Below are 14,162 nucleotides of genomic sequence, written 5' to 3' on the forward strand. Positions count from 1 at the left end.
GGTAGTATTTGAATAAAGCCAGTGTTTTAAACGTAAGCATTGTACAGGGATCAGTGAAGTTAATTGATAAGATTTCAAAATCAGTCTTTTCACATACCAAGTAATCTAAGATTTGAGTGCTATTTTCACAAACTGAGTTCTGACTCCAAATCGTTTCTCTTCTAACTGACTGCATGATAGGTTAAATAATAGGTCAGTTTTAACAACTAAAATTTTTACCTTTTTTAAAGGACACTATATGAAAGCATGATTCAGCACATCTAATTCCCTTTACATACATGCTTTCCAAACACAGCTTTCCTATGATGAAGTGAGGAAAAATACTTCAGTGAATTCTTTTGTTAAATTCTTTTAGCATGTTTCTACTAATTAAGTCATAAATATGCTGGGACATAAATATTTATAATTGACCTAATTAGTGGAAGATACAAAAAGAATTTTTTTTCCTCCTTTTTAACTTCAGTGATTATATTTCACCAATTCTTTCTTTAAAACAAGGCCAAAAGGGGTATAGGGCTTTCACAAGATCCCCAGGTAATTCATATGCCCATTTAAGTGCCTGACAAACATTGGTATATAGTGCAGGCTGACCTTAAGTAGGGTGGATAATTCTACCTGGTTTTAATGGACTAATTCTCAACCTCAGCACTGTTGACAATTTGGGCCAGATTCATTCTTTGTTGTGGGGAGACTATCTTGTGCCTTGTAGGAGGTTCAGCAGCATCTCTGGCCTCAACCACTAGATGCCAGTAGCACCCTCCCCCCATCGTGACAACCAAAAAAGGTGCCTCCAGATACTGACAGATGTCTGGGCTGGGGGAAGAAAACAGTCCCCAGCTGAGAACTGCTGGTGTAGTGGGACAGCATTTTAGAATGCAAGCAGTAAGTTAAGATGTGGAGGAGGGGGGGCAGAGCGACTGTAAATATGCTTTATCCCTTCTCACACCCCAAAATAGCGAACATTCTTTTATATAATAAGCATGTGTGAATTTTTATGTAGATTTAAATTTATAAAAGAGCTGGTTTTTATATTTACCGGGCAAGATATGCTAAAAGGAAATCAGTGCTGGCAATCTGAATGGAGCCACAAGTACTATGTTTTAATTCTAGATTCAGCTTTGATCAAGAACAAAATTTCCTCCACAGCCAAGTTTCTGCTGTCCACCGTAGCAAAAAGTCCTAGCTCATAGGCTGCGTACTGATTTTAAGTAGTAATTTCAGAAAATAAAAAATGTGGGCAACTTCTTGGATGTAGTTAATCCAAGATTTAGACAGACCCAGTAGGTGGTCATTAGTGCAAATAACCAGCCGCACTTTGAGTTCCCAGAGAGCCCTGAAACTGCTTCTAGTAAGTAAGTATCTTCAGAATTTAGTGTGCTAACAGTCATCTTATTCTTTTACAGTAAAAGCCAGTGCTGGTGTGGTGCTGCACTCAGGTTACTGTAATGTGTTCAGTAAGTCACTATTAACAAGGCACATCACCAGGTACAGTTCTTTGTATTAGGAAAAATAGGCACAGGCAATCTGAAAAAAATAGATTCTAGGTTTAAAATATCAAAGCTATCTTTGGCCTATGGCAAGACCTTATATTCCTACAGAAAATGGTTTCCAAATGAGACACTGATTGCATGAGCAGTATTAACTGGAGCGCTTTCCCAGGTTCTACCCACAGAGACTGCTTTAGAAGACTAAAGAAGTGGGGAGGGAAGAGCTGGAATCTGTTTAAATATGCTCCCCAGCTGATCCAAGCAGCTAGGGTTGGCAGTGAATATACAATAGTTGCCTTGTTAGGGTTCTCTTTACTCCCTTACTTCACAATTACACAGTAATCAGTGTTAATAAGTGAATATCCTGCTCAAGTACCTCATGAGCCTGTCCTTGTCTGCTCACTGGTGGGGCTCCAGTTCTCTGCTCCTGCCTCTGCCCTAGCTGAGGAGCATTAGCTCATTCAAAGACAGGGCCAGCAGTGCTCTCCTGCCTCCGTTTCCTTTCTGTCTACTAGATCATTCCCATAAGCATAATAAACATGCTATTAAAAGTCTTTTGATCCTGTAATCCCTCTCTAGCTATTACCTATTTTTCTGTTCTATAACCTTTGAAGCAGAACTCAAGGATTTTCTAAATTTCCAATCTTCTTCCCCCTCCCCGCTCCTTTTGTCACCAAAATTTTTTTTTCAGTTGGGTATATTTTATTTTATTGTCACCAATTTTTTTATTAGGAAAAAAGTCAAAACATAAAAGCTGAAAGATTGGTCCAACGATCCACTTAAAGGGAAGAATTATTTTGCCATATTTGCTTTATATGTATATTTTTAACTGCTTCAAAGAATGTATACATGATGCATCTAAGAACAAGGGGGTTCTCCTACATAACTTCAATAACATTATCCCACTTAAAGTAATGCTTCCCTACTTTAACATCTAGTCCATATTCAGATTTTCCCATTTGTCCTCAAAATGTCTTTTGCAGCTTTCTCGCTAAAGTAGGATTCAATCAAGATTCTGACTTTCTGGAACAACTAGGCCTATTCTGTTGAATGTTTCTTTGTCATTAATTAATTGTCATTAATTTAATCTCTTCTATCCCTTTGCACTTACTGTAAACTGGAAGTTAGGTCTAAAGCATTTATTAGTTTCAGGTTAAACCTTTTGTATAAGATGATGCTATGATCTCCGCAGTGTATCACACAAAGTATGGTTCTGTGTGATAAGTATGGACTAGTGGTAAGTTTAGACACTTGTTAGGTCATCTGGTAGGTGATGGCTACCAGGCTTAGTCTTCACTATTCAACCACTCAGTCACCAATATATTCCACATTGCTAAATCTAATCGACATCTGACGTTAAAACACTTTGTTCAGTTGGCTTGCAAGGTACTAACCGCACCTGCCTGATTCTCCTCCCATTACTGGCTGCTGGCCCAGTCTTCCTTTCTCTGAACTTTAAAACATAACCAGAGTTTGACCTTGGGCTCCTTGCCCCCTCTGCTCATACTCACTTTGGTAATCTCATCTAATCCTAAAGATGGTTACATTCGCCTCCCTTTGTGACCTTTCCACTTGGATATCTAATAAGAGGTCTGAAGACCCGTCCAAAACCAAACTCCTTTTTTTGCCTCTTAAACTTCTCCTCAGCTAATGGCATCTACATTCAGAAGTTTCTCAGCCAAAAAAACAGCCCTGAATTCCTCACATCCTTCATCCGATCTTGGATCCATCTAAAATCTCACCATCTCTACTATTACTCTTGTTGAAGACATTTGTGTCTTGCTTGGATGATTTCAGTGACCTCCAAGTTGGTCTTTGTTTTGCCTTATTTGTGTCTCCAAACCTATTCCAGTCTGTTCTCATAGCAGTCAGTGATCCCTTAAAGGTCTAAGTCTTTCTTAGATGGATTCCCACCTATAGACGGTAAGGACTTTACAATGGTCTGCAGGGCCATAACTTACCTGCCCTCCACCCCGCCTCACTCAGTTTGGAGTTCACCTCTTGCTCACTGCGTGTCCCACACTGGCCACCTTTGCTGTTCCTCCAGTGCAGCTTGCGTACTGCCCTTAGGACCTTTGTTATTGGCTGTTCGCTGTGTACGATGAACTTCTTCCATAAAACTTCATGACTAAATCTTTTTGTTCAAACGTCATCTCAGGCCTGTTCTGACCACTGTTTAAAATTGCAGCATGACATCCTGCTTCTTTTTGCTGTTTGTTTCGTTTTTTTCTGTAATATACTATATAATTAATCATTGTACTCTTTGCTAGAATGCAATGAGGGCAAAGATCTGTGCTCACTGAAGTATCACAAGGGCCTGCAACAGTGCCTGGCACATGGTACATGCTCAATATTTTGTGAAAAAATTTCAAACTACTTCAACAGTTTGAAATTTTCAAACTTCTCAGATTAGTATTTCATTAACCACAAGATTTAGTGCATCAGAATATCCCATTTGTGAGGTTTTACAGTATTAAGGAATGGACATAATTAAGCTGACACTTTATAGGCTGGCTTGAGGGTTTTGTGCTCCATTAATGGCTACCACAAATGAGCTTCATGTTTCAGTTTTACAGCTTCAATTGAATATTTACAAAACAGTTTCCATCCTGCTACTCTTACCTAATCCTTAAGTAGACAGTAAGAAAAATCAAAGTGGTTCAGTTCCTGACATGCATTTAGATAGGCTGAATTCAACTAAATGCCTAGCAAAAGAGAAAGGAAGCAGGGCTCAAGAGCCCTCAAGTGCCTCATACTGACATAAATCTGCGGGCCTGTGTGAGACTCTGTACCTTACAGTGTAAGCATTCTGTCAAAAGGAATGGTTTCTAAACAATTTTATCTGACGCTCATCTGCACCATTTGAAAGCTGAGGAAACTGCGTTGTAGATACTGATGGTGTCTTCACGTTAATCAGACATGGAGTATTGCTGATTGCCTCACTTAGACAATAGGTGGAAAATCCTTAAAATCATTCACACATTCTTTCCCTAGATTTCACCAACCATAGTCAAAAATGAAACACATGATGGATGACACCTCTGATTGGAGGGGAATGGCTAGAGAATATTGAGAAAAAATAGTGACCTAGTTGCTGTTAAGATAAATCGTGGAAAACTTCACACAGTAGAGATCTATTCTCTGCTCTGATCATGAGCACTGGCAGAGGCTCTGCTCCATGCCCTCCTTCAGGGACCCCTAGGTGACAGAGGCTCTGCCTCTAACACATGGATTCCAAGGTGTCAAAAGCCTCTTATTTGTCCAGTTTCTTCCTTATTGGTGGTGGTGTTTATGTTTACATATCATAAATTCCTTTCTTTCCAAGTTGACAGCCCTTTGTGCATATGTACATGTTTTTAAATTCTACTGAGTAAGAAATCCTGGCATCTTTTAGATGAAGACAGTAAGACTTAATCTATCTGAACTAATGCTACTCTGGTAACTGTCTCAAAGCTTTGTAGGGCTAGACACTTTCTGCTCTGGCTTGTAATTATTTCTGGTACCTTGGGATTTACCTTACTTTTTAACCCTGGCAACATTCTGATGATTTGTTTTGGAGTATATTTCATCTAGCACTTTTAGTTTTTGGAGCAGGAAGTGGGGAAGGGAGCATTTATCCATTAATGTCATCTTGGCCCACCCTGTTGCCAGAGGGCTAAGATGCCCTTTATACTCATAATACCTCCTTTACACTCCAGAATTAATGAAGTTTAAGTTATATATTAAGTTTATATTAAATTTTAAAACAATTAGTTATACATTAAATTTGTCCTCAAAGCAAACACACACAAAAAGACCTGCAAGTACACAGTTCTAAGGTTTGCAACTAAAACAGTCTTCACTGAATTTGGACTTTTTTTCTCCTGGTCATATTTGCATGGTAATTTTGGTATGTTAGTGAGTATACTTAAAGACACATCCCAGAATTCTCTTGGAAGTAGAATATTAAATAATGAACTTGAGGTCTCCTTGTTTCATTGTCTTGGTGCGTTCTTGTCATGGAAGAGATTCAGATGTCATTTCATCTGTGTCTTAAAAGGTTGATGTGATTTGTAAAGGCCTTAGAGGCTCTAAGACTCCATGATGGGTCTTCCTGAAGTAGAATATTTACTGCATTGAAGCATAAAGCCAAACAACTTGAGGTTTTTTAAGTTGTATGACTAAAGGAAATGGGGCAGCAGAGGAAGTTTTAGAACCTCTGTAGTTACTAGGAGAAACCTCTAGAATCTTCATCTTATTACATAATTTACTAAAGTGAGGAAATGCCAGTGCAAGAAACTGGGGGAGCAGGAATAAGTACTATTAAATTAAATGCATATTAATAGATACCCCTAGACAAAGGAATTTATTACATTTATAAATTATGTATGTTCAAGAACAATTTATTCATAATTTCTTAATGAATGAAAATTGCAGTGATACTCTGAGAGAGGTTCTACTTGCAATGTTAGCATGTTACTTGTTGGATTCTAAAGTACTCCAAAGGTGCTTTGATACATTCCTGATAGGGATTAACAGTCTACTTTTCTGTTTCAACATCACACAGGGATTACACATTATGCTTCTTCCCAAGCAATCTTCCTCTACCAGTGTGTAAATATGATTGGTCTCCTTTTTCTCTTAAGCTAAATGCTATCTTTCTGGCTTCACTCATTTGCTTTCTAGCAGCCTCCCCATGTTAGCCTTGCCACATGGTCAGTCTTCTGTTTGGTAGGTTTTATAAATCCTAAAAGTTCTAGTTCAGAAACAGCTCTAATAAACCGAGCACTGGAGGCTATAGCTAAGGAAATTCACCATGTACTTCTGACAAAAAGGGGTTAAAATCTCAATGTTAAAACATGATTTAGTAAACTGAATACATACTACTAAATTAAACTAAAACCCTTACTGGAAAACATTAAATGTAATTAGACTCTACTGTCAATAAGACACGAATGGAAAAGTCTGTAACACTTGAAAACATTAAATGTAATTAGACTCTACTGTCAATAAGACACGAATGGAAAAGTATGTAACACTTGTCTGGTTCTCATTTTTCACAGAGTATGAAAATTGCTTCCCTGCCAACTTCTTAAAGTATACTAATAACCTTAGAAAAATAGAGAATTCAATAATGACCATTTTTGGTGTATTTTGGAATATGACCTTTATATAAGTTTTAGACCCAATAGTTTAGATTTGGGCAATTTTAAATTCAGAATAAGTATTTAGAAACAAGTTATTTTGGGATGGTATGGTTAAATCTCTAATGTAGATCTGGAGAAACTATAAACTATTCTGTATGCTTACTTGGACACTGTAGAAGTGATTTTAAAGGATACTGGATAATTTCATTCCTTTCTTCTGAGGTTACAGAATTTGCATCCATTTTTTCAGCAGCTGTCACAACTGTTGCAAAGGCCTTTTGAGAGAGAGGACAAAAGAAGATAAAAATCTCTGCCACTGCCAAACATCTTTTATGGCACTTGATGGCTCTGTATTTAAGCCAGGTCAAGCACTGCTGCTGCTGGTAGTTGACACATTTTAAAAACTGATACCAAATTTCAGAGTCTCAAAACTACACTGATAATCACTATAAATAAGTACACAAAAACAGAAATATAGATCAATGGTACAGGATAGAAAGCCCAGAGGTAAACCCATACACGTATGGTCACCTAATTTACGACAAAGGAGGCAAGAACATACAAGAGGCTGAAGACAGCCTCTTCAATAAGTGGTGCTGGGAAAACTGGACAGCTACAGGTAAAAGAATGAAATTAGAACACTCCCTAACAGCATACACAAAAATAAACTCCAAAGGGATTAAAGACCTAAATGTAAGGCCAGACACTATAAAACTCTTAGAGGAAAATATAGGAAAAACGCTCTTTGACATAAACCACAGCAAGGTCTTTTTTGACCCACCTCCTAGAGTAATGGAAATAAAAATAAACAAATGGGACCTAATTAAACTTAAAAGCTTTTGCACAGCAAAGGAAACCATAAACAAGACAAAAAGACAATCCTCAGAATGGGAGAAAATACTTGCCAATGAAACAATGGACAAAGGATTAATCTCCAAAATTTACAAACAGCTCATGCAGCTCAATATCAAAAAAAACAAACAATCCAGTTAAAAAATGGGTGGAAGACCTAAATAGACATTTCACCAAAGAAGACATACAGATGGCCAAGAGGCACATGAAAAGATGCTCAATATCACTAATTATTAGAGAAATGCAAATCAAAACTACAATGAGGTATCACCTCACACCAGTCAGAATGGCCATCATCAAAAAATCTACAAACAATAAATGCTGGAGAGGGTGTGGAGAAAAGGGAACCCTCTTGCACTGCTGGTTGGGAATGTAAATTGATAACAGCCACTATGGAGAGCAGTATGGAGGTTCCTTAAAAAACTAAAAACAGAACTACCATACGACCCAGCAATCCCACTACTGGGCATATATCCTGAGAAAACCATAATTCAAAAAGAGTCACGTACCACAATGTTCATTGCAGCACTATTTACAATAGCCAGGACATGGAAGCAACCTAAGTGTCCATCATCGGATGAATGGATAAAGAAGATGTGGCACATATATACAACAGAATATTACTCAGCTATAAAAACAAACGAAATTGAGTTATTTGTAGTGAGGTGGATGGACCTAGAGTCTGTCATACAGAGTGAAGTAAGTCAGAAAGAGAAAAACAAATACCATATACTAATGCATATATATGGACTCTTAAAAAAAAAAAAAAAGGTTCTGAAGAACCTAGGGGCAGAACAGGAATAAAGTCACAGATGTAGACAATGGACTTGAGGACACAGGGAGGGGGAAGGGTAAGCTGGGACAAAGTGAGAGAATGACATGGACATATATACACTACCAAATGTAAAATAGCTAGCTAGTGGGAAGCAGCCGCATAGCACAGGGAGATCAGCTCGGTGCTCTGTGACCACCTAGAGGGGTGGGATAGGGAGGGTGGGAGGGAGACGCAAGAGGGAGGGGATACGGGGACATATGTATGCATATGGCTGATTCACTTTGTTGTACAACAGAAACTAACACAGTTTTGTGAAGCAATTACACTACAATAAAGATCTATTAAATAAAGTATTGAGCTCTCTGCATAAGAAAAAAAAATTAGAAGATAATGGAATGGTTTCTGAATAATCTTGTATTTCAGAGAATTAAGAAACGTGCAGAGAAAAACAGGTAGCAAAACTATTCAAAGTTGAAAAGCAAAGGATGCCCTGTATCCTCTACTCCAACCTCCATCTCCCAGGAAAATGCCTATTTTTCTTGGAAGCAGCCAATTATGCATATTTTTAAATGGTGACATGTGTCAAATAGGGCCTTTAACAGAGTTAACTTTTGTGTAGTTATTCCAATATTTTCTTTTATGCAATAAGGGAAATGCTATTTAATAATGTACTTTTTTATTCTGTGGAATAACGGAACTGACCTAAACTGTTTAGCTTTTGCTAAACATACTAAAATGTACTTATTTTGACCTGGCATGGATGCAGAATTGGCTCGATTGAGGGTGTGGGATCAGAGTGCAGGGGTTTGTGTGGGACTGTTGAGCAGTGAGCTGCTTTTCTGGAGAAACTTGCCAGGTGATTTATAATGCTTTCCAAACCAAAGACAGGGCATTGAAAAAATAAGAGATGAGTTTCAAAGTACCAAAAGCATAAAAACATTCCAGGAAAGTTGTCATGGATGGTTAGACACATAGACAGCTTGCTCTTTCCCCCTGACCTACCTCCGACCAGTCCACAAGGTTGATTAGCCTGCTGCACTCCAGGTGCAGTTTATATGCTATGCAGATGTCTGGGGCGACATTTGGAATACAACCTTCTTCACTTCTCAGTGCTTCATTCTAAAAATAACAGTAAACTAAGATAACTACCTTTCAGAAATGATGAGGAACGAAATCAGATATTAATTAACCTGCTAACCTGAATTTTAGTAAGCCAATAAGTGTAGTCTTTGGTTTCCTTTATTTTGTGAGTTGCACCTACTCTCCGATAGTTAGCTGGTTGTTTAGGATGAGGTCTTGGTCAAAATCCCTCTAGCTCCTAATCACTAGATGAATACAGCCAGGATCAGAAGACAAGCATATTTTTCATTCTCATCATAAATTATTAATTTTTTTCATTTTAATCATACATTATTCATTATTGAGACTCTAATGCATTTCTGGTTTCCATAAAAGTTTATGGAATTTTGTGGATTTTCAATAAAATGCCACTTCGAACATTTGTAATTACATGAATTCTAGCAATTACTATACTGTATTAATAAATACCAACACACCACTACCAGGGATATAAGTTATCTCTCAAAAAAGACTGCTGATAACACTGCAGATCCTAACCTCTACAAAACCATCAATGTTTTTTCAACCTATGTGAAAATGATGGTTCTTATTAAGAAACAAAATCTCTCTCAAACATATACATGGGAATTATATCCTTCCCAAAACTGCTGAAATCGCACCAGTTCTCTTCCGTGACTTACTACTAGCCAAAAAGACAGATTATGTAAAGAGTTTTAATTTGTGGTTTATATAATAAAAATAATTGATATTTTGTGCCTTAAATATGAAATTATTCAAGTACCCCACTACCACCGTCATTGAAAAATCACTGATTTACATCTTCCTACTCAGTACTCTCTTGTAAGGCTTATTAGCATGTTTGTGTGCCATTTTGGACAGGAAACCAATACGTCGGAACTCTCTTCATAGGTTTTATGGAGTCACTTCTTAAGTATCCTCTGTTGCAAGATTTCTAGGTGTTTAACTGAGTTGATAACTTATTAACAAATTAACAATTTAATATTAACTTAGCAAATTATCAGGAAATTATGTGTGTGTATATAACCGAAATATAGCTTACTGAGCTGTTTAAAATGATATTCCTGGTCATAGGAAAGTTAGTTTTAAAAATTCTCAACTGTCTTGAACTCTCTGTTTAAAGAACAACTTGGAACTGGCAAATGTGTCTGGAGTTTAGCAGGTTTATCCCTGGCATATTGCTGGCCGTCCTCTATACTCAGCTCTGGAGATACTCTCAGAGCAGATCTTTCTTTGGTTTAAAATCCAAGATGAAATTCCTTTTTCTTTTTGCATCAGAAACAATCATTTGGCTCTTTTAAGTCATTTCACTGGGCCATATGGTTTGACCTATTATCTGCTGTTATGTCTGTAAGAAACCTTTCCTTTATTTTCAAGAGTAGTAGCATTATACTCAAGTCTTAGTGCCTATGATCTGGTTTTATCACATGAAGGAGAAGACAATTACGCATGATCAAAAGTTGGCAGTGTTAGTTCATTGGCTTAGAAAATGCCCTCTAAAAAATCTAAAGAATTTAAAAAAATATCTGAAAGAGGTGCAACCCTGAGCTGCCAGTTCCCTGCTCATTAGAACTGCAAATTTACAATATTTTTGTGATACATAAAGCCTGGAGTCTGAACTAAATTGTCAGAGAAATGACTGCTTCTTACCTTGAGGTAATAATACGGGTTGTTGAGTGCGGTATGGAGGGCAATCCGCGGGGCAGCGTTCAGGTGCTGGCGAAGGGTGTGGGCAGCACTGAAGTACAGCACCTCATGCAGAGGCTGTGTCTCAGGAAGCAGGAGGTATTCTCTGAAACCACCAAAGTCAGGTATCAGCTTTTAGATAAGCACAGGTCTATTTTCAATAAACCACTTTTGTCAGTCCTCTGTAGAGGGCTGAGCAACTTACCGAAAAAGCAAAATCAACAATAGCCAAAACCAACCAAATACCAAATCCAGTGCAACTGCACTCAGAATGCCACCTCTCCGTGTAATATTGTTTAAAACTTTGACTCTCTGGTGTACAAGAAACTATATTTTAGTTCTGATTTAAACTTCTAGGAACAAATGTATATAAATTACATTTCTGCTCAAAATCTTTTTTTTTTTAACGTCTTTATTGGAGTATAATTGCTTTACAATGGTGTGTCACTTTCTGCTGTATAACAAAGTGAATCAGTTATACATATACATATATGCCCATATCCCCTCCCTCTTGCGTCTCCCTCCCACCCTCACTATCCCACCCCTCTAGGTGGTCACAAAGCACCGAGCTGATCTCCCTGTGCTATGTGGCTGCTTCCCACTTTGCTCAAAATCTTTAAGGTAGAATTTCTTAAAGTATAAATGAATACTTTCTTAAATTATTTAGGAAACAGAGATATCCATATTCCTTCTCATAGCAAACATTTAACTCCTGGCACTGTTAAACACAGGCCTCAGACCTGGAATTAAGAGTTTAGGAAATTCTTTTTTGATCACAAGAGATATCTCTCATAGAAGTAATACAGGTAAAGTTTTTTATGTGTTAGACTTCCTCCTTACTTTATAGGCAGAAAAGGCTAAATTTTAGCTTCAGAGTATTAAAAACAAGGAAATCATTTATCATTAAAATTTCAATTATTAAAAAATACCACTGTAACTTGGGATTCTTCTGTCTTATTTATGAGCTAGACAATAAACCAATTTTAATGAAATGTGAACTTAAAAGATAAACCATTAAAAATTTCATCTGAATATGTAATGAGCCTATCAGCTGGTATGAGCTGTGACAGTACATGGTTCCTGGGTGGCCTAGAGGGTAGCAAACTGGAAGGGAGAAGCTTTGGCACCCATAACCCAAAGACAGAGTAATAAGTCACTAACTTGATTAAAGCAGTTAACTCACATGCCTTCATAAAGATTTCTGGGGCTTAGTTAGTCCTGGGCCTAAAGTATTTTGGTCACATGACAGATTTGTATCAGCTCCCTTTCCCACCGGTGCAGGCAGAACCAAGCAGCTCCCTCAGCCCAGCCACTGGGGAAATTACTCTTCTTCCTGGCGTCCTGGCTTTCTTCCCTCCTGGAGAGGATACCAGGGCCTAGAAAAATCCCACCACACCTGCTCCTCCTGTGTGGTCTGGCTCTGAGGAAGAGAGGACGCAGAGAGGGTATGACCCATGTCCCTCCCTCCCCACCATCTCCGTCCTGCCCGTCTCAAGAGCTCCTGGCCCCCTGCTCATTTAGCTTCCAGATGCTGCTCCTTCTTCAGTCATTGGAATAAAACCCATGTGCAAAGAGCATTAGCCCTAAGAACCAGCATTCTATACCTCAAGTACTGCTAACATCTGACTCAAGATTAAGCTATTTAGCTGTAGTCTCAGGAATGGTTTCTGTGATGCGAGCTGCCTCCCTGGATGGCTGGCTACCCATTTGTAATTTCTGACCATAAACTTTTCCTATCCCAACCTCAGGCTGTTTTCTCCCCAATCATTATACATAATGGTCATTAAAAGTTCACGTTGGAGTCCTTGCTCTGTAATAAGGACTGGAAATCTAAGGCAACCAGATAAGAGTCAATTTCAGAAAAAAAATTGTCTCATATTTGTCCTCTCCCTTTTTAACATCTTTATTTAATTTTTAGAGATTCAGATAATTCTCAAGGCAAAAGACCTTTTCAGATATCCTCAAAGAACCTCCAGAGTCTAAATACTTGCCTGTACTTTGTTTCTACTGGGCTATGTTAGTTGAAAAATACTGACAAAACATCATCGTATATTAGAATTTTTATCCAACTCCAAATGTGGAGACTGGCACGGACATCAGCAGTGAGTCTGGCACTGGAGCACTGCATGACGCTCATTTTAGACTCAGAGCAGAGTCCACAAGCAAAAGAGGCGGTGGTCTGGGGGGAGCTGGTAGGACCACTTAGTATCCACAAGGGCTACAAGGTTGAAGCTTGTACTTTGGTGAAAACAGTAACTTAGAAAGCGGCAACTTATTCTCATTTCTCAGTAGTTTCGGCAAGAGCTGCTCGTGGTGTACGGGGAACTCTACTTCCTGGAGTCTGTTGCTTATAGTGATCTTTCAAGGGCCGCTTTTCTCCAGAACTCCAAGCTCTGTTCAAACATCTGTGGTGTGGTCTTTGGGGACTGTGTGGGGAAAGAGAGCGGGCCTTCTGAAAGATGTCAGCAGACTGGGACTAACTATGTGACTTTCCAAAAGTCGCAACCTCTCTCTGGGCTTTAGCTGCCACATGAGTCCTCAGGTCCCATTTAGCTCTAACATACTACAGTCCTCATCTCTTCCCTGCTGGGACACTCAAGCTCGGTAAAGATAGTAAATCCTAGTATGGAAATTGTTGTGATTTCACAATACAACACATTTCAATCATGCCCAGCTTTATTTCAATAACTGCTCAGGAAGGTGAAAAGTCAGGCATATTAGGTCAAAGATCACAAAAGGGGAATGGTTGGTTGGCTTCCAACCCTACAATTTGGGATTTGTGGGAATGCAGAAAGGAACATGACATTTGACCTATAAATTATGCCAAATTATACTGTAAAATCATTTTTAGCAACTACAATGGTCTCAACTTGGTAAAAGGGAAAAACCAGGAACTTGGGGCTAGAAACTACAAGAACAGGAAGGCCCAGTACAGCAAGGTTAATTCTATGAGTTTTCCAAGGTCATTTCTAGCCAGTAGGTCACTTTAGAATTGCACTGTGTCACTTTTATGTGACCCATTTCTCTCACTTTAACCTTCCTTTTGTCATACTTGGTTGATCGTTTCGACCTCTGTCCTGACATTAGTAATTTCTCCCCAGTGACCAGGAACAATGACTCTGCCCCAAAACTGTCCTG

The 14,162-nt window shown here is 38.5% G+C and overlaps 1 protein-coding gene across 6 annotated transcripts in view; it reads right to left on the bottom strand.

The window, feature by feature from the left end:
- Positions 1 to 110: 110 nt before the first annotated feature.
- Positions 111 to 14,162, bottom strand: part of ORC3 (origin recognition complex subunit 3) — a 66,933-nt gene continuing 52,881 nt past the window's right edge. For 3 of the 6 annotated variants that reach the window (XM_032650973.1, XM_032650974.1, XM_032650977.1), the window contains 4 exons: positions 10,989 to 11,130; positions 9,243 to 9,359; positions 6,809 to 6,888; positions 111 to 6,254 (listed from right to left, as the gene is read on the bottom strand). In XM_032650973.1, the coding sequence (XP_032506864.1) occupies positions 6,149 to 6,254; positions 6,809 to 6,888; positions 9,243 to 9,359; positions 10,989 to 11,130 (445 nt within the window). In that variant the 3' untranslated portion in view covers positions 111 to 6,148. Of the gene's footprint in view, positions 6,255 to 6,616; positions 6,889 to 9,242; positions 9,360 to 10,988; positions 11,131 to 14,162 lie in introns of those variants that run through there. The other 3 variants (XM_032650972.1, XM_032650971.1, XM_032650976.1) reach the window with 2 other exon arrangements.

This window comes from Phocoena sinus, chromosome 12 (assembly GCF_008692025.1).
Source record: "Phocoena sinus isolate mPhoSin1 chromosome 12, mPhoSin1.pri, whole genome shotgun sequence".
NCBI classification, from domain to species: domain Eukaryota; kingdom Metazoa; phylum Chordata; class Mammalia; order Artiodactyla; family Phocoenidae; genus Phocoena; species Phocoena sinus.